This window comes from Aquarana catesbeiana, linkage group LG03, assembly GCF_042186555.1.
Source record: "Aquarana catesbeiana isolate 2022-GZ linkage group LG03, ASM4218655v1, whole genome shotgun sequence".
NCBI classification, from domain to species: domain Eukaryota; kingdom Metazoa; phylum Chordata; class Amphibia; order Anura; family Ranidae; genus Aquarana; species Aquarana catesbeiana.
This window is the reverse complement of record NC_133326.1, coordinates 651,981,572-652,006,655: the sequence shown is the minus strand read 5'-3', so window position 1 is coordinate 652,006,655 and position 25,084 is coordinate 651,981,572. Positions and strand designations below refer to the sequence as shown.

The 25,084-nt window shown below is 43.6% G+C and overlaps 1 protein-coding gene across 5 annotated transcripts in view; it reads left to right on the top strand.

The window, feature by feature from the left end:
- The window catches only part of LOC141133345 (TLC domain-containing protein 4-A-like), a 112,762-nt gene extending 103,411 nt beyond the window's left edge, over window positions 1-9,351 (top strand). For all 5 annotated transcript variants that reach the window (XM_073622672.1, XM_073622667.1, XM_073622669.1 and 2 more), the window contains 4 exons: window positions 2,434-2,492; window positions 4,290-4,384; window positions 5,975-6,048; window positions 7,104-9,351. In XM_073622672.1, coding sequence (XP_073478773.1) covers window positions 2,434-2,492; window positions 4,290-4,384; window positions 5,975-6,048; window positions 7,104-7,413 — 538 coding nt within the window. In that variant the 3' untranslated portion in view covers window positions 7,414-9,351. The remainder of the gene's footprint in view (window positions 1-2,433; window positions 2,493-4,289; window positions 4,385-5,974; window positions 6,049-7,103) is intronic.
- The last annotated feature ends 15,733 nt before the right edge of the window (window positions 9,352-25,084 follow it).

Sequence of the window (25,084 nt, the reverse complement as noted above, 5' to 3'; positions counted from 1 at the left end):
ACTATGGTGTTTTGATGCCCTCCCACCTAAATTGAGGTCACACCCTTCAATAGGTACTACCCTGAGACATAGCCACCAAACAGCCATGCAGACCTCCCTCACAACAAAAAACTCGCCTCTATTTCCTATCCTTGGCCACCCAAACTTTACTCCGGGATTACATACAGCAGACTATAACAACCTTAGAGACTCAGGCAGAGATCACGCAGCCAAATTTATCATTGAAGGAAAATGGCCATCCATACATGATTTAATCAACCCAGCAGGTGACTACCATCTCCGTTTCTGGAAAGCTGTCCAACTGCACCATTTCCTCCACTCCCTACCAAAAACACAAACGTTTGTCCGCCAACTAACGACGTTCGAGGAGCTCTGTTCAGGAGAAGGCCCATTGGCCCATATTCTGTCCCAAACTTACTCATTATTAATCTCACCAAAAGAACAACCCCCACCTCCCTACTTAGCCAGATGGGAGAGAGACCTGAACTGCTCGTTTTCAGTAGCACAGCGACAACGTATAATCACACTTGCCCTTAAATCTTCGCTTTGCACTAAAATTCAGGAAACGAATTTCAAGCTCCTCACCCGTTGGTACCTGACCCCCTCCAGACTACAGAAATGCTTCCCTTCTTCCTCGAGCCGGTGTTGGCGCTGCGCTGAGGAGGAGGGAACCTTGATCCACATTTTTTGGTCATGCCCGAAGTTGAAAGACTTCTGGGGTGAAGTCAGACGGATAACACAAAAGTGCACAGAGTATATTATTCCAGGCGAGGCCGCGTTCTTTCTCCTACACCTTTCCTCGATCCCCATCAAGAGATATAAGAAATCTCTCATACGCCACTTGCTCAATGCAGCAAAGACATGTATCCCACTTTGCTGGAAACAACCCTCTCCACCAGCCCTCTCGATGTGGCTGCGGAGAGTGGAGGACATAAGGAATATGGAAGACCTGATCCTTACTGCTCAACATAAACAAGAAGCCTTTAAAAAAACATGGGACATATGGAACGCATTTATTTTTTCCGAGGAAGGACAACGCTTACTTGGCTCATAACTTCTCCCCCACATGTTTTAGGTGGACTCCGTTGGGACCGGTATACTGGTTTAACTACCGCCATGTCTCCTTCTTCTCCCGTCTCTTTCTTCTCCCACCTCCCGCTACTTCTCTATTACTTCTCTTTCTTCCTCTAAAACCCTCTCCCTTATCCTTCCCACCTCATCTCTGGTCTAGGGACTTCGGTCCCCATTTTCTTTAGAAATATGGAAAAAGTTGGGGGGGGGGGGGGGAGTACCCCGGAGCTGTAGATATCAGCACACTGTCTCGGGTTTCTCTATTCCCTACCTGAAATATTCATATACTCGGAAGTCGCAGACCTAACTATGTACTGTATAATATTTTGTACTAATTTGACCCTTGTATAATGACCACGACAAAGTGCTTATTGTTTATGTTTTTGTATCGGGGCCCCCACCCCTGTTTGGAGTTGAATAAACTTGATATTTGAAAAAAAAAAAAAAAAAAGCTGTACTCATCTCCTGTCACTCCCTTGCCAGTGCCTGGTCTTTCAGATTCAGGGTCTTTAGCTATCTTGAGTGGCTGGGCCAGAATGATGTAACTCCCTCCTAAGCAGCCGGGACTTCAGTGTGCATCCAGGGCCAACTATTCACAGGTAATCGGGGCATGAGTGATTTACATACGATCAGCCACGAATAGCTGCGGGAACTGTCAGCCTCCCATTGTTTTCCCATCCAAAGCTAATCACAGGGAGCCCCACAGGGTCCCCCAAAGCTAATCGCAAGCAGCTCTATTCACAAGTGTGAATGAGGTCTGACACTGAAATTCCAGATTAATGCATTATGACTGGTTTCGTTTAAGACACAGTCATTATTTATGGTAGGGGTCTCAAACTGGCGGCCCTCCAGCTGTTGTGAAACTACAAGTCCCATGGGGCATTGCAAGGCTGACAAGCATGACTCCCACAAGCAGAGGCATGATGGGACTTGTAGTTCCGCAACAGCTGGAGGGCCGCCAGTTTGAGACCACTGATTTAGGGTCTGTTTAACAATAATATTGATCAATGTAAGCTGACACAAAGAGGAGGAGGTCCCTTGTTTCATATGAATAGTTGAGGGTCAGTTTACATCCATGATACCCCTCTGTGTTCACCATGAAGGTGAGTGGACCCTGAGTGTCCTATTGGGGTGTCCCAGTATATTTTTGGGTTGTATGAGGAAACCCACACAAACACTGGCAGAACATACAAACGTCAGATAGTATTGAATCCAGAACCCCAATGCTTCAAGGTTACAACTCTAACCACGCATTGTGTCAAATAGAGAGTACTTCATCTTTCCTTCCTTCCATCCTGTCCTCTAACTCTTTAGGTACCAAACCCTGAAGGGCAATATCTAACCTCCCTGTTCTCATTTCAGGGGTGATCCTTTTCAGGTGAAAATGAATGTTGCAATCACTTGTGGCTACCTCGCTTATGGTAAATATATATATAATATTAAATAAAATTATACCAATAGTATTAGGAACAAGGAGACAAATCACAAGTTTGATCAGATTGAAAGAGCCAATGAAGGATCCATGAATGTTTGGAATATTGGGGGTCATACTCAAAAGGAAGAACAGATATTATCATCCAGCAAACCAGACTCTTGCTTTGGAATCATGAAAAGGGTGCATATTGGGAGAAAAAAATCTGATAAGGATTATAATCTCCCTCTCCCTCCCTCTCCCTCCCTCTCCCTCTCTCTCCCTCTCCCTCCCTCTCCCTCCCTCTCCCTCTCTCTCCCTCTCCCTCTCTCTCTCTCTCTCTCTCTCTCTCTCTCTCTCTCTCTCTCTCTCTCTCTCTCTCTCTCTCTCTCTCTCTCTCTCTGATACTACTTAAGTGTGCTTTCCCTTCTGCCTCCTGCACATTCCCATTCGTCAGTGAGCTGCAAAGTATAGTGAAAACACTTCCAAGAGCCTGCAGTCCTTTAGACTATGTGCCATTGCCACACCTCCTGTGTGTTTGATGGACCATTTATGAACATTAAGTGGGTATGCCCATATAAAGCTCTACTCCTCCTGTAAAACTCACCTAACACCCCCTTTCACTCATCTTTTTACGGTAGTAGCTCCTGCTGCAAGCCTAATGGTAGCTTTCAGCCAGTGTGTCTCTTCTCTGAATCAGTGCTAGGTGAAGTTTGTTTACATTAGTGGTAGGCCTTCTTTTGTTGACGAGTCACCTTCAGAGTAGTTGACAAATATGAAGCCCCATACAAAAAAAAAATTCTATGGTTTCCCAAAAGTCTACCCTTTTAGGAAACCAGATTTTGAGCTGAGGTAATTATGCCATCAGTGTAAAGCACACTTAATGATTTTACTGAATAAATAACTATATTAAATAGGTTTTATATTTGCCTGGACTTTAGCCTTAGCCACTTCAGCCCCGGAAGATTTGCCCCCTTAATGACCAGGCCATTTTTTTGCGATACGGCACTGCGTTGCTTTAACTAATTGTGCGGTCGTGCGACGCTGTACCCAAACAAAATTGACGTCCTTTTTTCCCCCAAATAGTTTTCTTGTGGTATTTGATCACCTCTGCGGTTTTTATTTTTTGCGCTATAAACAAAAGAAGAGTGGCAATTTTGAAAAAAAAAAAAAAACACAATGACTTTTACTTTTTGCTATAATATCCCACATTATTATTTATTTATTTTTTTTTAAACACTTTTTCCTCAGTTTAGGCCGATATGTATTCGTCTACGTATTTTTGGTAAAAAAAAATCGCAATAAGCGTATATTGATTGTTTTTTGGGACTAATTATACAGCGATCAGTGCTATAAAAATGCACTGATTACTGTGTAAATGTCACTGGCAGGGAAGGGGTTAACACTAGGGGGTGATCAAGGGGTTAACTGTGTTCCCTAGTGTGTATTCTAACTGTAGGGGGGATGGGACTGTCTAGGAGGAGAGAGAGATTGGTGATTATATATAGTATGAACCACACGATCTGTTTCCTCTCCCCTCAGAGAGTCTGTGACGAGCGATCGCGGGTGCCCGGCGGTCATCCACCCGCCGGGCACTCGCATCGGCTGTGGGCTCACGCGCCTATAGTGACCAAGAGGCAAAGCAACGCAAGGTAACATTGTTTCGCCCAGCGGTGCCATTCTGCGCAGTAGTACTGCGGCGGCTGGTTGGCAACCAGTTAAATATACATTTTTTTTTTTTTTTAATTGTTAGTGAAATATTTCTTTTTTTTTTTTTTTTTAAACATGATGTTTTTTTTTTCAACAGACTTGTTGTTTTTTGCTCGTTATTGGAAGGAGATGAGAGACCCTTATATGGTCTGCCACCACTTTGCAGTGTTCTACTCTTATGGATATGTACTGGTATGTCACCACTTGCAAGTACAGTACACAGCGAACAGAGAAAATGTGACTATAACATTTCATAAATCAGGACTAACCTATTCACATATACATTATATGGCCAAATTTTGGTGGACTCCTGACAATTCCACCTCCCTGAGCTTGTTGGACACCCCATTCTAATACCATGGACATAAAATGGAGTTGGTTCCCCACAGCTTTAACAGCCTCCACTATTCTTGGAAGGTTTTCCACAAGTTTTTAGGTGCCACTGGGAGTTTTGTGCCAATTCAGCCAAGAGAACATTTGTGAGGTCAGGTGCTGATGTTGTACAAGAAGATGTGCCTCGCAATTGCCATTCCAGTTCATCTCATAGGTGTTCAGTTGGGATGGGGTTAGGGATTTCTGTAGACATTTGACCATTCTCCACTATGAGCTTGTTGAGAAGCCCATTCAAAAATCATGGGCATTAAAATGGAGTTGGTTCCCCACAACTATAACGGCCTCCACTCTTTTGGAAAGGATTTCCACTGGAATTTTTGGTGCCTGTGGGAAGTTTGTGCTCATCCAGCCAAAAAAAATTGTGAGGTCATGTACTGATGTTGGTCAAAAAGATCTGGCTTACAATGGGCATTCCAATTCATCCCATAGGTGTTCAGTAGAGTTAAGATCAGGGCTCTGTGTAGACACCTGGCCATTTCCCCCATGAGCTTTTTGGACATCCCATTTCAAGATCATAGGCATTAAAATGGAGTTGGTTCTCCTCAACTATAACAGCCTTCACCCTCCTATGAACGCTTTCTATAAGATTTTTAAATGCCTGTGAGAATTTGGGGTTGATTCAGTCAAAAGAGCATTTGTGAAGTTAAGTACGGACGTTGAACGAGAAGACCTGGCTCACAGTTAGCATTCAAATTCATCCCATAGGTTTTCAGTAGAGTTGAAGTCAGGGCTCTGTGCAGAACACTCAAGTTCCTCCACACTAGGCTCATCAAACCATGTCTTTATAGAGTGGGCTTTGTGCACAAGGGTACAGTCATGTTACAAGAGAAAAAGACCTTTCATGAAAATGTTCCTACAAGTTTGGAAACACAATTGTGTACAAGCATTTTCCTTGTGCCTTGCACTGAGAACCCCTTTACTCCATCATTTGAAGGGGTGTTCATGGACTTTTTTGCCTTATATTAAGTGTAATGGTCCAGAGTACACATTCTGCAAGGAGAAATGTTTGGAGGGGTGGGGGCCAAGGTACATGGATTGCCATAACAGAGTGAAAATGAAAGAAAATGGCATCAGAACAGGAATAGGGGGGAAATCTTCCTTTGTGAACACTAATTCTGGTGACAGCCAGGAATTCACTTTGGAGGGATTTCCTTTCACTTTCTATTTTGGCTATAGGACAGGAAGTGAAGGGAAATGTATCCAATGAAGAAACAGATGACAGAAAAACCTGACGGGTTATAACCATCCTGACGGGTTCTTAGTCATTGCATCTGACAACCTACATCTTTTCTGGGGGTGAAACAACTATAGAACCACTATTTTTTTCTTCTTTTCTCCACTGTTTATTGATGCAATTGCTAAATAATAAGTAATCATTTTACTTTACAGAACCGAGGAGTGCTGCCATATTTCGCCAATTTTCGGTTGATATCTGAACTTTCAACGCCCTTTGTAAATCAGAGGTGAGAATTCTCCCTTATTAGGAAAATTGCCAGATAGCAAAAATTAAAACTTGTGACAAACCTGGGGAAATTCAAACTGAGAATAAGATGACAAAAGCAGAAGAGGTTAGCTTAATCTTAAAACCATCAATAGATCCAGTTGTATGGGTGGCTAAAGTTATATGTACAGTATATTTTTCTAGTGTACTTGGCTCTATCCCCTCCCACCTCCTGAGCCTCCTTATTGGCCCTTTAATGTGATAGGAGAGGGCAAACTCAAGCACGACTGGGAAAGGTAAACCAGATCCTCACCCCAGCGTATATGTCATATTTCCTTTCTAAAAAGTTGATCTAAATATATAATTTTTTATGACATGTATTTGTGCTGCAAAGCAGCCATTCTGCATTTCTTGCTTATGCAACAATGACATTAGTGTATCCCGCTCCCCCACACATGCGCAGATGTGCCACATGGCTCCAGGTCCCGAGTGAGCCCTGTGGCACATCGGCGAATGCACAAATTTTCCCGATCAACTGCACATGTGCAGGTTTCCCACGCACGCACAAAAACAGGCTATTATGAAACCCTCAAACCTTTGCTGTCTTTGCGCATGTGCAGGAAATCTCCTGTGCATGCGCAAATGTGCCGAAGGACTCTGCCAGGATCCGAAGGCCAGGCAAAAAGCCCTTTGGCACATCTGCACGTGCACCATGATGGTGACATCAGAGTAGGGGTTGGTGCTAGCACAGAGGAATTGAAGTTCTTCTTTAAGATTTGTATATAACTTTAGCTGCTTAACTTTAGCTTGCATGTACTGATTTATTTGGCATGAGGTTTTTACTAAAGACAACCTGTGAATATGTACATTTTCATCATCTCCAATTCCTAAACGTTTCAGTAGGTGATCAGTTTGTTTTTTTTTTTTTTGCCTGAAAAATGTACTTTTCACTGGATACAAAAAGGAGAAGGCTTAATCATCTTGTTAAGATCAGCTGATCATTTATATGGCATTTCTAAAATCTGATGTACAGTATATTCACATTTTGGTGATTTGGGTTTCTTTCCTTCACCGTAGGTGGTTCTTCGATGTTGTCGGGCTGCCACGTTCCTCCCGGCCTGTCCTGATCAATGGCCTGGCAATGGCTGTCGTCTTTTTCATTGTTCGAATTGCCGTCATTCCAAGCTATTACTCACAAGTCTTTGCCACGTTTGGCACAGAAGGTTACATCAAGCTTGGCACTGGCCCACAGGTGGCGTGGATTGTCTCCTGTGTCATCTTGGACATTCTCAATGTCTACTGGATGTATAAGATCGCAGCTGGATTTTACCGGGTAGTGACAAAAGCCAAACCTGGAGGCAAGCCTAAAAGGAACCATGCAGATTGAGAACATGTGAACTCCCGTAATGTCCCACCTGGCAAGAGATATTCCAGATTTTAAACCTTCCTGTGGAAGTGACCACTTCTTGTGATACTTTGGAAAAGCCACCTTCTTCGTCCTAGTTTTTTGAATGTATAAGCAAAATGCCTTTTTGAGATACATTTTAATCAGTGTTTTTTTTATGCTAACCACTATGCAAAATTGTGGTACTAATGCCAGTTACTTGAATCTGTCTGATAAATTCTAGAAATAAACATTTCTGTAGGTTTTAAGCTTCCAGGGTCAAATGTGGAACTTTTTGATAAATTGGGGTAAATAGGAGCCCCAATTCCACCAGGAAAGACCACTGATCACAGCTTTAATGAAAAGATCATATCTTGTAATCAGTTAACACTGCCAAATGAAACAAGTACTACAAAGTGCCAAATTTTTTTTCCTTTTTAGTAGGACAAGATTTCAGGACTTCGAGTACTAAGTAGGGAGTCTTCAGGTAGTGCTCCTTAAGAAATATGCAGATAAGCCTAACCACATAAAGAAAGGTCTTTGGGTAAATACCATTTTACATGGTAACTGAGTGCCTCACCCACCTTCTAAAGCATCCGGCGCTTGCTAAGCCAGAACACTTACATGTGGAATGGTACTCTTTCACTTTATTTAGTATGTGGCTCATTGTTCTTGGCAGCCTGTGAAACAAAGTATGCATATTTCCCCTTACATTTTTTAAAAATGGTACACTAGCGTCATTGAGCTTGGTAGACTCATTGGGGTTTATTTACGGAAACTACAGAATGCTAAGTCTGGTGCAGCTGTGCATGGTAGCCAACCCGCTTCTAACTTCAACTTGTGTCATTCAACCACTTGCGGACAGTCCGCTCACGCGGATATGTTTTATAGCAAAAAAGTATTTTTTTTAGTTTTATGTCGCAAAAAAAAAAAAAAAAAACCCAAATCAAACACCATCAAAAGAAAGCTCTATTTGTTTGAAAAAAAAAATTATATAAATTTTGTATAGGTACAACATTGCATAACTGTGCAATTACCAATTAAAGTAGCGCAGTGCTAAATAGCAAAAAATGGCCTGGTCATGAAAGGGGAAAAACCTTCTGGAGCTCAAGTGATTAAAATTTGACAAAAAAAAAAAAAAAAAAACCTTATTGGTTAGTATGCACAGCTGCAGCAGATTTTGCACACTCCAGTTTTAATAAATGAACCCCACTGTGTCATTAGGGATGAAGGCAAGTGGGAAGGACAGATGTCAGAGGACACCGTGGCAGAGTTCGCAGTCGGAACAGAAGCAGGCATACTAATCCTAAACAGAGGCCAAGATCCAGACCAGTAAACTGAGCAACGGCTGACAATAGAGGTAACAGGCCAACAATCAGGATCAGTGCAGACAAGTACAAAAACAGTCCAAACAATATACAGGAATAACTTAAGACATGAACAGCCAGTAGGACAGACCTTTGTTTAGGGCATGAGCAAATAGACTAACCAATTGATCAGGCATAGGCTAAACATCCAGCAGTCTTCCAAAGTGCTTTCCTGATTAGGGCAGGTGTGCGCTGCAGAGTGCGGAGATGCACTGCTGAGGAACAAAACTAATAGATGGCATAGGCACAAGGATGTACATTTAGTTGGGGTAAAAAAAAAGTACTACTTGTGGGTCAGGAAGGCTGTAGGATATTTTTAACCTAACAAGTGGTAGTAAGTGCCACTTAAATATAGTATTTACCCAGAAGCATTGTCTCCTTTTGAAGATAGAACTTCTGAAAATGTCACATTCCTAGACTGTGTTCTCCTTCGAGATTGCAAAACAGATATGTGAATAGTTATATGTACTACATACTGGTATATGAAATCCCTTCTAACATTTTAGTACTTATTATTACCATGTTCTGGTGATATGTGCAAACTACTTTAAAAATAAACATGAAACCATCCAAACTGTCTCATTACATTTCTGATATCACAGATAAACCGACATTTTGGGCTCGTTCATTCCACCTGCGATGCTCAACACAGTCCCAATGCAATAACAAGACAAATAGGCATGTTTTCAACAGTGGCAGTTGATCCCAATGTCTTGCGTAGGTGTGAGCTGGCACCACTGTTCACATGTGTCCGCATACCCAGTGGTTATCTGGAGTTATGGACAGATGTCTGAGCCTGGATGCATTTGTCTTTGTCTCTGTCCAGGGTCATTCATTTATCCCACACTTCTGGAAACTGCTGGGTGTGTGGATAAATGCAAATAGCAATGGTTCCTTTCAGCATGTCAACACTTTGTGCAGGCTGCGCGTCCACCGCTGTTTGCATACGCCAGTCATCCCAGCCACAAAACCCGCTGATTCTTCTTCCTGTTTTTATTTTTTTAAATTTAAAAAGGTATAAGACGGTGACAATAATCCATGCGCTCAACATAAGCACATAAAACGATGAGGTACATTTACAGTGCCTAAATATTTAGCATAATTACAATTATACAGCATTCCCCTTCAAATCAATCCTGATATACATATTTAATAACAGACACAACATTTTTGATTACTGCTACTTAATACCCCCAATGATCCTCTCAAGCGTTGGCTGCAGTAAGATCGGAAGAACACCATGCATCCCACACCTTATTATCAACACCGAAGAAATGGCTGCACTCCAAGATCCATCAAAATTCGTATTTAATGAACGAACATCCCAAGTGTTAGACAGTTCAAATGGTAGATGCGTTTACCATTTGAACTGTCTGTAACACTTGGGATGTTCGTTCATTAAATACGAATTTTGATGGATCTTGGAGTGCAGCCATTTCTTCAGTGTTGATCGTATGCGGAGGCGAGCCGAGGCAGGCACCCGTGATATCATTAGGCTTCCTGTCTCACCTTGAGCAGCGAGTTCTTTTGTTTGGATATTCCACACCTTATTATTCTTAGCAGGGCAACCTCTGTGTTGAAAAATATGTTTTTCATAAGGCAATACCTGATTTACTAACCAAAGCCATGTACATTTAGATAGAGGGGTGGGCTGAATCCACTTAAGTGCCACAGCTTTACGAGCCATAAACAGTGTCTCCATTTACATGGTCCTAGTATGTCTCGGCCACACCTCTTCATCCAGAACCCCTAGGAAACACTCCAGTGGGGTGCATGGAACAGGAATTGACAAAACTGCAGTCAATATCTCCATCACCGGCTGCCAGTACCTCGCACATGTTATGTGGCTTTGCCCAGTCATAGAGAAGTCCGAAAGCAGGCAGGTACACCTAGTGCAGGTAGAGGAAGGTATACGATGCATTGCGTGCAAGCGAACTGGAGTCCGATTTGACTGATGTAACATATAAAGGAGATCAATTTATTAACAGCCGGGCATACAGATAAATGGGATGAGCATGCTTCCTCCCAGTCCTCATCAGATAAATCAGTTGTTGCCATTTAATGCGGACCACCAGCGGAGCCCCGCCAGTCGTAGCAGATAACAAATGGAGATATAAAGTTGATATAAGTTCCCTTAGACCTCAGCACTCTCATCAGTGGGAAATCAGAAAAGTCAGTGTCAGGAGTACCAAATTGAGTTGAATCTAAGGTGAAGATACCTGTAAAAGGTGGGGGCAGTTCACACTTCCTCTGCAAGCCATCAAAAGAAGCCAAAACATTGTCATCATAGATGTCATCCAGAGTAACCATCCCACTACATTCAAATAAATCATAGTCTGTAAATTGCTTTAAATGAGGGAACATCGGGTTATGCGAGAGTGGAAGAGCCACACTAGTGCCCTGAAAATCTGTGATTCTCTTGGCTTCCCTCCACACTGTATGGGCCAAAGTCAAAATTGGTATATGCCGTTCCCCCAGTGCGGTCAAAGGTGCCTCCAGAGCCACCAGCAGGTGCTTGATTTTAAGTACATATGCAAGATATGACTCCACCACCACCACCACCGGCATAGTCAGTCAAGTGGCACAGCTGCCCCGCCAAATAATAGTAATATAGATTCAGCAAAGCCATTCCGGCATCTACCTTGGGACGCTGTAGGATAGAAATTTTGAGTTTCCACCTATTAGCCCAAATAAAGGAAATAAGTAACGTGTCCAGAGTTTAAAAATCGCTGATTCATGCTGCTGGAATACAGTTTATACAGATAGTCATTGGTCTGAAGATGGCCTTCGATCATCTTTGGGTGTCTACCTTTCAAAAAGGATCATTTTGAGGGTGTTAATACTGTTCTGGCTTTTTTTATTTTAATAGAAAGTAAGGAAATATATAGTTGTTTGACTGAGTAATTGTAAGTTAAACTATCACAGCAGTGAAATGAAAAAATAGGTTGGTGTGTATATACAGGCTGATACTCAATTGGAGCAGTACAGACAGATAGATCTGGGGAACATTCTAAAAATCTCACAAGACTGTGATTGTATTCGTTGTAAATAGAAATGTATAAACCCCAGCCTATTTTTTCATTTCAGTGCTGTGATAGTTTAACTGACAATTAGTCTAGCAACTATATCCCCAAAGTAATATTATATCATTTTTTTTCTCTAGTCATCTTCCAGGACGGCACAACCTGAGAGATGACTGGTCCACCTGACAGGAAACAAAATCACCACACGAGGTTAAAAGGCCCCTCCCTTCCCCCTGCACCCCAGTTCTTGATTGTGTTTCCCGGCAGCGAAACGTTTATATTTTGTCAGACCTGAAGCTGATAGTGGACGGTGCCGCCCCTGAGAGCTGGATGCCAAAGCCAGGGAGGGCTGCGGGTCCAGCCAGGGCTCAGTCCCTTCTCAGGGGGCCCCAATGGCCGGGGTTTTCCCCGGCAAGGAGCCTCCCGGGCACAGAGGGGTATCCCGGAGCTTCTGTGGGCACATACCTCCTTCCTTGCCTTCCACCAAGTCCGGGTACATGGGAGCTGCAGGGGCCAGAGGGTCAACTGGAGTCCAGGCTGCTGGAGGAGAGGGCGTCCGTCTCCTGCAGATCTGCCCCATAGGGAACGCAGGTAACTCCTGTGTTAGGAGTGAGCATTTGGCCGGGTGGAGCAAGATGTTGCCGCTTCCGTTTCCAGGTGGCTTAGCTTCCGGTCTACGCCAAAATGGTGAGTCCGGAGGCACTAGAGGTCAAAACACCCCTTCCGAGGGCGGGACTCTAGCAAAATGGCGCCGATCAGCGGCGTCTTGGCTATAAGACCCCGGTGGACTAAGGCGGAGGCCCCACAAGCCCTCTCACCTTCTGGATCCTCACACAGGGCTCCTCGGTAACCATCGGGGACCAGGTATGGAAAGAGAGGAGGACACAGCGGTGCCTACAACCCAGGAGGAGGCCACAGGTGGTGAGTCCTCCTCTGTTTGGCAGGTGGTGGGTTAAGAGGGGTCTTAACCACACTCCGGGGGGGGGGGGCAAAGGAGAGAGAGTATAGACTGTTAAAGTTTGGGTTCTGTCTTTTGTCTCCTTAGAGCCCAGTGGATCTAAGGAGAGGGCCCAAAAGGCTAAGGGATAAAGCCCTCCTCCCCCTAGAACAAAAAGGTGTGGGTATTACAATGAAAAGCTCCCACAAGATCATGTAAAGCCTTTTTGTTACAGGTGCATACATAAATTGTCGGGTATGGAAACCTCACAGGTTATGAGGGACTTCCCTACAGTACAGTCAGAGATGATTTCTACGCTCCAATCTCTGAAGACAGTTATAGCATCTAAGGAAGGGCCTAGCGCTAGTGGCAGAGAGACTCTGTCCTCTACAGAAGGTACTTCCTCTCAAGAAGGTACTTCAGACAGAAGTCCGAAAACCCCGCAGAGGCCTCCCTCCTCTGTTACTTCGAGAGTAGAGGAGTTTGAGGACCCGGAGGAGTCAGATAAAAGCTCATTAGAGGGGGAAAACTCAGACTCTGAGAGCCAGGATAGTGACAGCCCTAGACGTAATAGACACCTTTTTCCCGTGGAGGACATGGGGCAGTTACTCAGGGCAATCTATGCCTCTGAGGAAATCCCAGAACCTCCAGTTCAGACGAGAGCCAAAGATGTACAAGGGGTTGGGTAAACCTCAGTCCAAGGTATTCCCAGTCCATCAGACTTTAAAAGAGGTAATTTTGAGAGAGTGGAAGGCCCCAGAGAGAAAGGTCCTTAAGCTCAAAACTTGGAAGAGGTGGTTTCCCTTTGGGGAAGAGGAGAAGTTCTTCAAAACCCCCAAATTAGACGCAGCTCTGTCATAGGTCTCTAAAAAATCTGATTTGTCATTTGAGGACTCAGGTAACCATAAAGACCAAATGGACAGAAGGGCTGAAACGCTACTGCGAAGAGCGTGGGATGCCAATGCGGCAGCCATGGCTCCTGCCTTGGCATCAGCCTGCATTGCAAGAAATGTAGATGCATGGTTGGGCAGGCTTTCCAGCCATGTTGCTAGAGGGAGTAATTCCAGAGAAGTCACTGAATCCCTAGAGATAATAAGCAAGGCTGTGGCATATTTAGCAGATTTGGCAGTGGAAACGGTCAGGACTACGGCTAAATCAGCAGCCTCTCTAAACTCCGCAAGGAGGGCCGTGTGGGTCAAGTTGTGGGAAGGGGACCATATGTCCAGGTCACGGCTCTGCGGGTTGCCCTTTTGAGGGTTCCCAGCTTTTTGGGCCTGGCTTGGATCAGGTCTTGTCTCGATCAGCGGAAAAGGGGACAAAGTTTCCGGTAAAATAGAGGAGAGAGAAGGGCAGGAAGTTTTTTTTGTCCCCCCTCTAACCAGGGCCAATTTAAGGCCAAGAAGGACTCAAATAGGAGGTGGGGGAAGTGAAGAGCAGACAAAAGGGTGGCCTGCTCTTTTCTGGACCTAAAGATACCACCAAGCAGTCAAAGTGACGCCAGCGTCAAGGTAGGGGGGAGACTTTCTCGCTTTGTCCCTCAGTGGAGCAAGATCTCTGAAAGCCCCTATATCTTACAGATCTTGACAGAGGGATATCGGCTGGAACTTCTCTCCCCTCCCTCACAAAACTTTATTCTGACCCATCTCCCCAAGGCTACTTCAAGGGCAGCAGGGTTGTTGGACAACTTGCAGGGATTGGCGAACCAGGAGGTGATCGTCCCCGTTCCACCGGAAGAGCTTTACCAGGGATTTTACTCCCATGTTTTTGTCGTCCAAAAGCCATCAGGAAAATTTCGCCTGATATTAAACCTCAGAAAGCTGAACAGGTTTTTGGGACAAAAGAGCTTCCGGATGGAGAGTATATACACTGTGCGCAAGCATCTATTAAAAGATACTTTTATGGCCACAATAGATCTGAGGGATGCGCATCTTCATATCACGATTGCTCGGGAACACCAATCCCTGTTGAGATTCGCAGTCCTTACAAGCAAAGGAATACAACACTGACAATTCCGAGCTCTTCCCTTTGGATTAACTGCAAGCCCAAGGGTTTTTACAAAGGTCCTAGCGGAGGTTGTAGCTTACCTACATCTACAGAGGGTATCCTTTATACCCTAACTAGACGACCTCCTGTTCTATGGGCAGTCTCTAGAATAGGTGAGAGTAGACATAGGCAAAGTGATCCTTATTCTGGAGTCTTTGGGCTGGATCGTGAACCGAAAGAAATCTTCTCTCATACCAGCCCAAATAAAAACCTTCCTAGGATATCTTGTGGATGCAGGGGCTCAGAAACTTTTTTTCCCAGAGGAAAAACGGTTAAAAGTGGTTACAGCAGTCTCCCCTTTAATGGAACCCAGGGACTGCGCTCGCAGGCAGATTATGAGGGTACTAGGTTTGATGACCTCATGTATTACAGCGGTTCCCTGGGCTCAGCTCCATTCCAGGGAGTTGCAGTTTTTCCTTCTATCCTCCTGGGACAAAAAGAGGGAGTCGTTGGATGAAAAGATGTCCATACCAGCAAAGGTAAGGGCCTCCCTAAATTGGTGATTGGGTCATCCCTGGGCACAGTGGAATCTTATAAGGATTACTACCAATGCAAGCGCTTGGGGTTGGGACGCTCACTTGGGGGACCTCCAAGCACAGGGAGCCTGGACTCCAACCCAGGCGAGTGCTCCCTCTAACCACAGGGAGCTCCTTGCTGTGGGTCAGGCATTAAAGGCCTTCGGAGTCAGGATTCAGAGACTAGAGGTCCAGGTCCTGTCGGACAACGTGACAGCTGTCTTATCTGAACCGTCAGGGCGGGACAAGGTCCAGGAAGCTACTGAAACTGGCTTTGGATGTTCTAAATTGGGCCGAAGGAAACCTTTAGTCCATATCGGCGGTCCACATAAAAGGGACCGCCAATGTGGTGGCAGATTTCGTAAGCCAACAGCCCATCAACCAGGGGGAATGGGAGTTAAACCAAGACATTTTCTTCCAGATAGGTCAGATGTTTGGGATTTCGGAGATAGACCTTTTTGCCCACAGAGGGAACAAAAAGGTGGAGCGTTTTTTCTCTCTCACCAGCGAGGGGGATCACAGGGAGTGGATTCTCTGTCTCAGGACTGGGATTGCCACCTAGCATATGCTTTCCCTAGCCTTAATACCTCAGGTCCTACAGAAGTTGGCCCACTCACAGTGCAAGCTGATCCTGATAGCCCCATGGTGGCCAAAGAGGACATAGTTTGCTACTCTCAGAAAATGGTCGGTTTCTCCTCCATTCCGTCTTCTGCCCAGGCGGGATCACCTTCTACAAGGGCCAGTCCTTCACCCGATCCGGGGTCCTTCAAGTTGACGGCATGGTTCTTGAGAGGGAGAATCTCAGAGACCAGGGATGCTCTGATAGGGTAATTGAGACCCCCCTAGATAGCTGGAGACCGGTCACCAGGAGGATCTCCTGAAAGATCTGGAATTGTTTCTCACACTGGTGCCAGGATAGAGAGGTTTCTAATCCTTCGGTACCAGTGGTACTTGAATTCTTACAAGCGGGGGTGGTTCAGGGGATTGCCTTGAACACCCTGAAGGTACAGATAGCAGCCTTGTCTGTATCTCTGGACCAGAGGCTCGCGCTAAAACCCTTGATTAAGAGATTTCTGCTAGCAAGGGAGAGGTTAACTCCCGTAAAGATTAATAGATTCCCACCATGGAGTCTAACGCTGGTTCTGGAGGCGTTGACGAAAGCGCCTTTCGAACCAGCTCAGGAGATCTCAGTTAAATTTTTGACGCTTAAGTTAGCCTTTTTACTGGCCATCGCTACAGCCAGAAGGGTAAGCGACGTGCAAGCCCTGTCAATTAAGGAGCCTTTTTTGTTGGTACTGGAAGATAGAGTGGTTTTGAGACAAGACCCACTACTGTATAACTTCCCAAGATCGCATCACAGTTTCATAGATCTCAGGAGATCATTTTGCCCTCCTTTTGTGAAAACCCAAAAAATGAGATTGAGATTGAGATTGAGATTGAGATTGAGATTGAGAGAGAGAGAGAGAGAGAGAGAGAGAGAGAGAGAGAGAGAGAGAGAGAGAGAGAGAGAGGAAAAATGTAATTTATTAGATGTCAGGAATTGTTTGCTGACATACTTAGAGTGAAGGACTTCAGGAAGTCGAATCAACTTTTGGTTCTATTTAGCGGCCCTAGAAAGGGAGGGCAGGCATCTAGATCTACTGTAGCTAGGTGGATTAGACAGACAATAAGAATGGTCTAAAAACAGACAGGTTCCCCAGTACCAGTTAACCTTAAAGCCCATTCAAGGAGATCTTTGGCGGCCTCTTGGGCAGAAAGAGCTGGAGCCTCAATAGAACAGATCTGTCGAACAGCCACATGGGCGAAGCAGGACACCTTCTTGAGGCATTATAGAGTGGAACTGCTATTGCCTCAGGATCTGAAGAAAGGTCTTACAAGCCGTGGTCCCGCCCTAAAGTAGGCCTTGGACTCCTTGTCCATCCTCTCAGGTTGTGCCGTCCTGGAAGATGACTAGAGAAAATTGACAGTTACTTACCGGTAACTGCTTTTCTAGGATATCTTCCAGGACGACAGGCCTACTTCCCACCCCTGGATTAATGTAAGCACTACGGGAAGAGTTTCTCTCTGTCACCCGGATAACCTATTACTTTGGGAGAACTGAGGTGCAGGGGGAAGGGAGGGGCCTTTTAACCTCAGGGGTTGATTGTGTTTCCTGTCAGGTGGACCAGTCCTCTCTCAGGTTGTGCCGTCCTTATAGATATCCTAGAAAAGCAGTTACCGGTAAGTATCAATTTTTATTTATTTATTTATTTCAGTTACTTATATAGCGCCGTCAATTTACGCAGCGCTTTACATATACATTGTACATTCACATCAGTCCCTACCCTCAAGGAGCTTACAATCTAAGGTCCCTAACTCACATTCATACATACTAGGAACAATTTAGAAAGGATCTAATTAACCTACCAGCATGTCTTTTAGACAGATCTTTCTTTTGGTGGTATTTTTATTCACTTTTTTTTCACTATATAAAAAAATAAACTTTGAAAAAAGCTGTTTTCCTTACTTTCTGTTAAAATAAGAATGCCGGGACAGTATTAACACTCCCAAAAATGATCCCTTTTATATAACAGATTGTAAGCTCTAACGAGCATGATTCCTACTGTGTTGAACTGTATTGCAATTGTACTGTTTACCCTTATGTTGTAAAGCCTTGCATAAACTGTTGACGCTATATAAATCCCGTATAATAATATATACACACACATACTGTATATATGCATCTCTATGTACAGTGCATCCAGAAAGTGTTTACAGCGCTTCACTTTTTCCACATATTGTTATGTTACAGGCTTATTCCAAAATGGATTAAGTTCATTATTTTCCTCAATATTCTACAAACCATTCCCTATAATGACAACGTGAAAGAAGTTTGTTTGAAATCTTTTTGTAAATTCATTAAAAAATAAAAAATGGAAAAAGTCACTTGTACATACAGTAAGTATTCATAGCCCTTGTCATGACACTCAAAATTGAGCTCAAGTGCATCCCGTTTCCACTGATCATCCTTGAGATGTTTCCACAACTTGATTGGAGTCCACCTGTGGTAAATTTAGTTGATTAGACATGATTTGGAAAGGCACAAACCTGTCTCTATAGGGTCCTACAGTTAACAGCGAATGTCAGACCACAAACCAAGCCATGAAGTCCAAGGAATTGTCTGTAGACATCCGAGACAGGATTGTATCGAGGCACAGATCTGGGCAATGGTACAGAAAAATGTCTGCAGCATTGAAGGTCCCAATGAGCACAGTGGCCTCCATCATCCGTAAATGGAAGAAGTTTGGAGCCACCAGGACTCTTCCTAGAGCAGGCTGCCCAGCCAAACTGAGCAATCGGGGGAGAGGGGCGTTAGTCAGGGTGGTGACCAAGAACCCGATGGTCACACTGATAGAGCTCCAGCGTTTCTCTTTGGAGAGAGGAGAACTTTCCAGAAGAACAACTATCTCTGCAGCACTCCACCAATCAGGCCTTTATGGTAGAGTGGCCAGACGGAAGTCACTCCTCAGTAAAAGGCACATGACAGCCTGCCTGGCGTTTGCCAGAAGGCACCTGAAGGACTCTCAGACCAATAGAAACAAAATTCTCTGGTCTGATGAAACAAAGATTGAACTCTTTGGCCTAAATGGCAAGCATGGTGGTGGCAGCATCATGCTGTGGGGATGTTTTTCAGTGGCAGGAACTAGGAGACTAGTCAAGAATGAAGGACTCACTGCTCCAGGTGGATAAATTAGTGCCTGATAGGAATGTCCAACCAAGTGCTAGCCCTGGCCCGCCTCCGTGGGTAAGTCGGTAAAGGAAGAAATGGCTGCACATTGATTGAAATCCAAAAGTGTAGTTTTTTGATCACCAAGATGACATCAAAGGACACCAACACACAGCTCTTGTAGATGCGTTTCACGCAATACAGTTGTGCTTAATCATTACAAAGACATATCCTGTTAAGAACACTTATATAGGGCCACGGGTGGTACTGTATTTATCGGCATATAACACGCACCCCAATTTAAGAGGGAAGTTTCAGTGAAAAAAAACTTTTTTTTTTAAATAAACCACTTTGAAGCAAAATAATGGTCAGTGAGCATCAATGCAGCCTGATTAGTGCCCATCTGCAGCCTCAATGCAGCCCAATCTGTGCCCATCTGCAGCTTCAGTGCAGCCTGATCTGTGCCCATCTGCAGCCTGAACTGTGCCCATCTCCTCCATCAATGCAGCTCACCTTCTCTCGTGTCTCGCAGGAATTCACCGAGCCGTCATCTCCTGTTTACTCGGCTCTCAGTTGGCAGTCACATACACAGTCCCGCCATCGGCATTGGACCAGCTCCTGTTATAGACAGAACACTGGTCTAATGCCGGTGGAGGATGCGGGACTGTGTGTGTGACATAAGAGTTGAGAGGAGAGGAGATGACGGCTCGGTGAATTCCTGCGGCACTCGTCCCCCTCTGAGGTACGCTGTCAGCGTATAACACGCACCCACGATTTTCCCCCTATTTTCAAGGTAAAAAGGTGCGTGTTATACGCCGATAAATATGGTAATTAAAATTGAGGGATAGATGAAAGCAGAAATGTACAGAGACATCCTTGATGAAAACCTGCTCCAGAGCGCTCTGGATCTCAGACTGGGGTGAAGGTTTATCTTCCAACAGGACAACGACCCTAAGCACACAGCCAAGATAACAAAGGAGTGGCTACGGGACAACTATCTGAATGTCCTTGAGTCAGAGCCGAGGCTTGAACCCGATTGAACATATCTGGAGAGATCTTAAAATGGCTGTGCACCCGCACTCCCCATCCAACCTGATGGAGCTTGAGGTCCAGCAAAGAAGAATACTGCCCAAAAATAGGTGTGCCAAGCTTGTAGCATCATACTCAAAAAGACTTGAGGCTGTAATTGGTGTCAAAGGTGCTTCACCAAAGTATTGAGCAAAGCCTGTGAATACTTATGTATAAGGGATTTCTTTTGTTTTTTTGTTTTTAATACATTTTCAAAGATTTCATACCAACTTATTTCACATTGTCATTATGGGGTATTGTTTGTAGAATTTTGAGGAAAATAATAAATTTAATCCATTTTGGAATAAGGCTATAACATAGCAAAATGTGGAAAAAGTGAAGCGCTGTATGTACAATCTCACAGGATTTCAGTTGTACATGCATAAGATGCACATATATTTTATATGCTATGAAATACGACTTTAAAAAGTACATCATATTAGAGATATTATGAAATAAAATGTAACTGTAGTGGATAGCACTTTCGCCTGGCAGCAAAAAGGGTCACTGGTTTGAATCCAAACCACAACACCACCTGCCTGGAGTTTGCATGTTCTCCTTGTGCCTGTGTGGGTTTCCTCCGGGTACTCCAGTTTCCTCCCACACTCCAAAGACATGTTGGTAGGTTAATTAGATCCTTTCTAAATTGGTCCTGGTATGAATGTGTGTTAGGGACCTTAGATTGTAAGCTCCTTGAGGGTAGGGACTGATGTGAATGTACAATGTATATGTAAAGCGCTGCGTAAATTGACAGCGCTATAGAAGTACCTGAAATAAATAAAATAAAAAATAAATATCTGGCCGGTTTTACTATGGGGCATTTTTTTAAAGGTGTCTTTCCACATACTAGCCTGTAGAGGTCACTGTTGTACTTTTGTCAATGATAAAATGATTATGTTTGCTGTAGATGTACCGCTGAGACTATGCTAAGCAATCTCTCTTTCTCTCTTTTCCTCCATCTCTTTCTCTCACTCCCTTTCTCTGTTTCTCTTTCTTTCTCTCTCTCCTTTCTCACCCCCTCCCCTAATGACTCAAGATGTGTACTCAATGACAGTAAACTCTACTTTACTTTACCTTTTAAAGTGGATCCCCCACACTCCACTACTAATAAACCTGACTACCTAAATACATTATGCTAACTAAACAATGATGTCCTGGAACTGGAAAGCGTGTAGGGAAGGCCATGTATATACCGTGTTTCCCCAAAATTAAGCCCGGGTCTTTTATTAATTTTGGCAACCAAAAACAGACTAGGGCTTATTTTCGGGGTAGGGCTTGCCATTTAATCCCCATTGTGAACAGAGTAAAAGTGCTTGCGAACTGCTAGAATACTCGCCACCACAGTAGAATATAATGCAAAAGGTATGTGCCTCTGCAATCCAACCGCTTCACATACCTTCCCATAGCGCCATTCAGCACTTCCGTGACCCGCCTGATCTGTCTTATCCGGCACAAGCACTGCAGAGGGAGGGGGGCCCGAGATCCCCCGCTGACAGCTATGAGAAGAGGAGGAGAGCAGCGGGAGGTCAGCTGAGTGCTGAGCGGCGCTACAAGATGGCATTTTACTCAACTACACTACAGAAACACACACCCTCCACACATAATACTGTAACAGAGAGGACTCCAGCAGTCCGCAACCACCCTAAACTAGGGCTTATTTTCGGAGTAGGGCTTATATTGCAGCCCTCCTGGAAATTCAGGGTAGGTCTTACTTTCAGAGAAACACAGTAAATAAGAATATAGAAAAGGAGAATGTACTTGGCTCTGAGAAAGATGTTAACTTGGCCCCCTTGCACACAGAACCGTCCAGCTGTAGTGCGTCCCTCCTGGCATTTGAGAGACTGTGGCTAGGGGATGAATGCTATACCAAGTGATACCTTATATTTAGAACCCTGTGCATTGAGGGACAAAGGTCATGGAGCATAAGACCTGTGATCCGAACCTTCGTCCCTGATCGCATAGGGCCCCAAATGTGGCTACCACTGGGTACAGCTTTCAGCCCCTTCCAGCCGCAGCCTGTCATAGATTGCTGATTCTTGTCGACTCCCGGGCGTTCAGAGCGTAAAAGGGATGACAGGGCAGTCATGAAGGGGTTAAAACGGAACTTCAGTCTCCAAATCAACATTGACTATTTTTAAGCCTTATGCTGCTAGCATTAATAAATAGATAGGTATAATATATTTACTTGTTTTACTTTTTTTTTTTTTTTTTTTTACATTTATTCAGTTACTACCTTTTTTTTCCAGGCATAGGCAAATGATGTCACACATCCCAGAAGTCGTCAGGAGGGGTGGAGGGGTTTTCTCAGCTAAGCACACCCTCCTGCTAGCATGCCTGAGCTAAGGGCAGATGGATAACAAGGAAGTGAAAAAAAACTCAGATGCAGTGTAGTTCCACTTTAAGGGCCATGTCATTTTCTTGTGAAAAAAAAAGGGCCATGTCAAATGGGCGTTTTTGCAGCGGCGGGTAGAAATCACTGATACCAGCGATTTGTAGCTAGCTATTTGAATTGTCGCTAAGGAGCAATTTTTTTCTGCTACAGGTAAAACTAGTTCTACATCATTAGGCTGGAAATCCCTGCACAAATTGGCCTTCAGTGATTTGTATCTAAGCCATAGAGAGGAATGAAGAGTGATTGTCGCTAGTAAGCTTGTCACTGACATCAAAGGCTGCATAAACTTGATTGCCAAACTAGTGTGCAACAGATTCCTGTAAAATTAGCAATTCCACAGAAAATAATGACTTGTTTCACAAGAAATTGCTTAAGCCCTCCTCATTCTCCCAACCATATTATGTGGGAGTGTGACGAAGGCACTTATTCCCCTGAGAGAGATATTTATTCTCTTTCACGGGGTAAATTGTGATTACTTGCAAAAAATAATTTATACAATGTATCATCTAATCTCATATGTTTTTTGTTTACTCTTTACTCCAGAATTCACTGGTTTCTTTTCTATCTATTCATCTCTTCAGTCCACACAGGTTGATCTGCGCAGTCAGCTCTGCATAACAAAAAGTAAGTCAAAACTATTTGATCTGTTGCCATGGCACCACTGAATATACTTTCCCTGAATGTTCAGGGAATAAATGTCCCTCAAAAAAGGACCAAAGCCTTCCGTACTTTCCATAACAAGAAGGCTCACATAGTATGCCTCCAAGAAACACACTTCACCAAAGATTCTACTCCAAAATATATTTCTCCTTTTTATCAACAAATTTACACGGCTTCTGCCTGTACCAAGCAAAGGGGAACTCTAATTGCATTTCACCGATCCACACCATTCACCTTATCATCAGAAATTAAAGACCCAGAAGGTAGATACCTGATACTCATGGGTTATATAATGGATACAGCAATCACAGTGATTTCCTACTACGCTCCTAACAAACAACCTACACCATTCCTCTCACATATATTACAAGTGATTAATACACACAAAATAGGAACAGTGATAATGTGTGGGGATTCGAACCAGGTCCTCCTCCCATTTCTAGATAAATCACCTTTTACACCATCCAAAATAACCTCTAGATTACCTTTTTCTCAACTTCTTTCCAAATACAATCTGGTAGATTCGTGGAGAGAAAGTAACCCAATGAAAAAGAAATTCACTTATTTCTCGCACCCTCATCAAACCTTCACCAGAATAGATCATATTTTTCTAACAATGGGAATGATACCAGAAATTATTGCATCAGATATAATTCCGATTCCGTGGTCTGACCATAATGCAGTATACACTACTATAGCCTCAGCCATACCAAAAGGGCATGACCCAACGTGGTACTTACCGGACATAATGCTCAAACACCCACTACATCAGATGGCCATTGAACAAGCTTTAAAGGAATACATATCAATTAATAATACAACAGACATCTCCCCAATAACACTGTGGGAAGCTCATAAGCCTGTCTTGCGTGGTACAATACAAAGACAAATGGCACTATTTAAACGGGAACGCAAAAATCTAGCAAAAAAACTAGAACTCAATTTTAATGCAGCCTACATATCATTTCAAGATAATCCATCTCAGAGTACAAAATCTCATCTGGAAAAATCTAGATTGGAATACGATCTATTTCTCACTGAGTCAGTTGATAAATCCCTCAAACGCTCCAAACACAATTTCTACATGAATACAAACAAACCAGGTACATATTTGGCTCGGGCATTAAATTCAACTAACAAATCTTTCAAACCAATACGTTTGAAATTATCAAAAAATGTTTACACTTGTAATCCAGTTAAAGTAGTCCATAAATTTCACTCACATCTCGCAACTTTATACAAGACAAACAATGAATTTAATCCTACAGAGGCTGAATCCTTCTTCTCAAAAATAACTTTACCTGAGTTATCTCAGAATCAAAAAGCAGTTTGGATGAGCCTATAACTATAGATGAAGTTGCTAACGCCATAAAAGACCTAAAACTTAACAAAAGACCAGGCCCAGACGGCTACTCGGCTTTATACTATAAAACATTCTCAGAAATACTCTCTCCCATTCTCACTGAAACTTTTAACAAACTTCTAGATGGACATTCTTTTCGGCAAGAAACACTAATGGCAATTGTTTGTATGATCCCAAAACCCCTTTCTGATGATACTTCCTGTGTGAATTATCGGCCTATCTCTCTGTTAAACCTCGATATTAAATTATTAGCAAAAATAATAGCAAAACGCCTCAATAGCATTATAGGAAAATTAATACATCAAGTAGGCTTCATGCCAAATAGACAGGCAGGCGATAATATACGCAGGGCAGTGTTATTGGCACATATTGCTAAAAAATGGAAAATCCCTTTATGTTTTCTATCTCTCAATATTAAGAGGGCATTTGACACAGTATCCTGGCAATATATGCAATATTCATTACAAAAATGGGGTTTTGGACCCCACTTTTTAACATGGATCAAAGCATTATATAATAAACCCAAAGCCTATATAAAATATGCTGGATACAAATCTGAAGCCTTTAATATCGAAAGAGGTACCCGACAGGGTTGCCCAT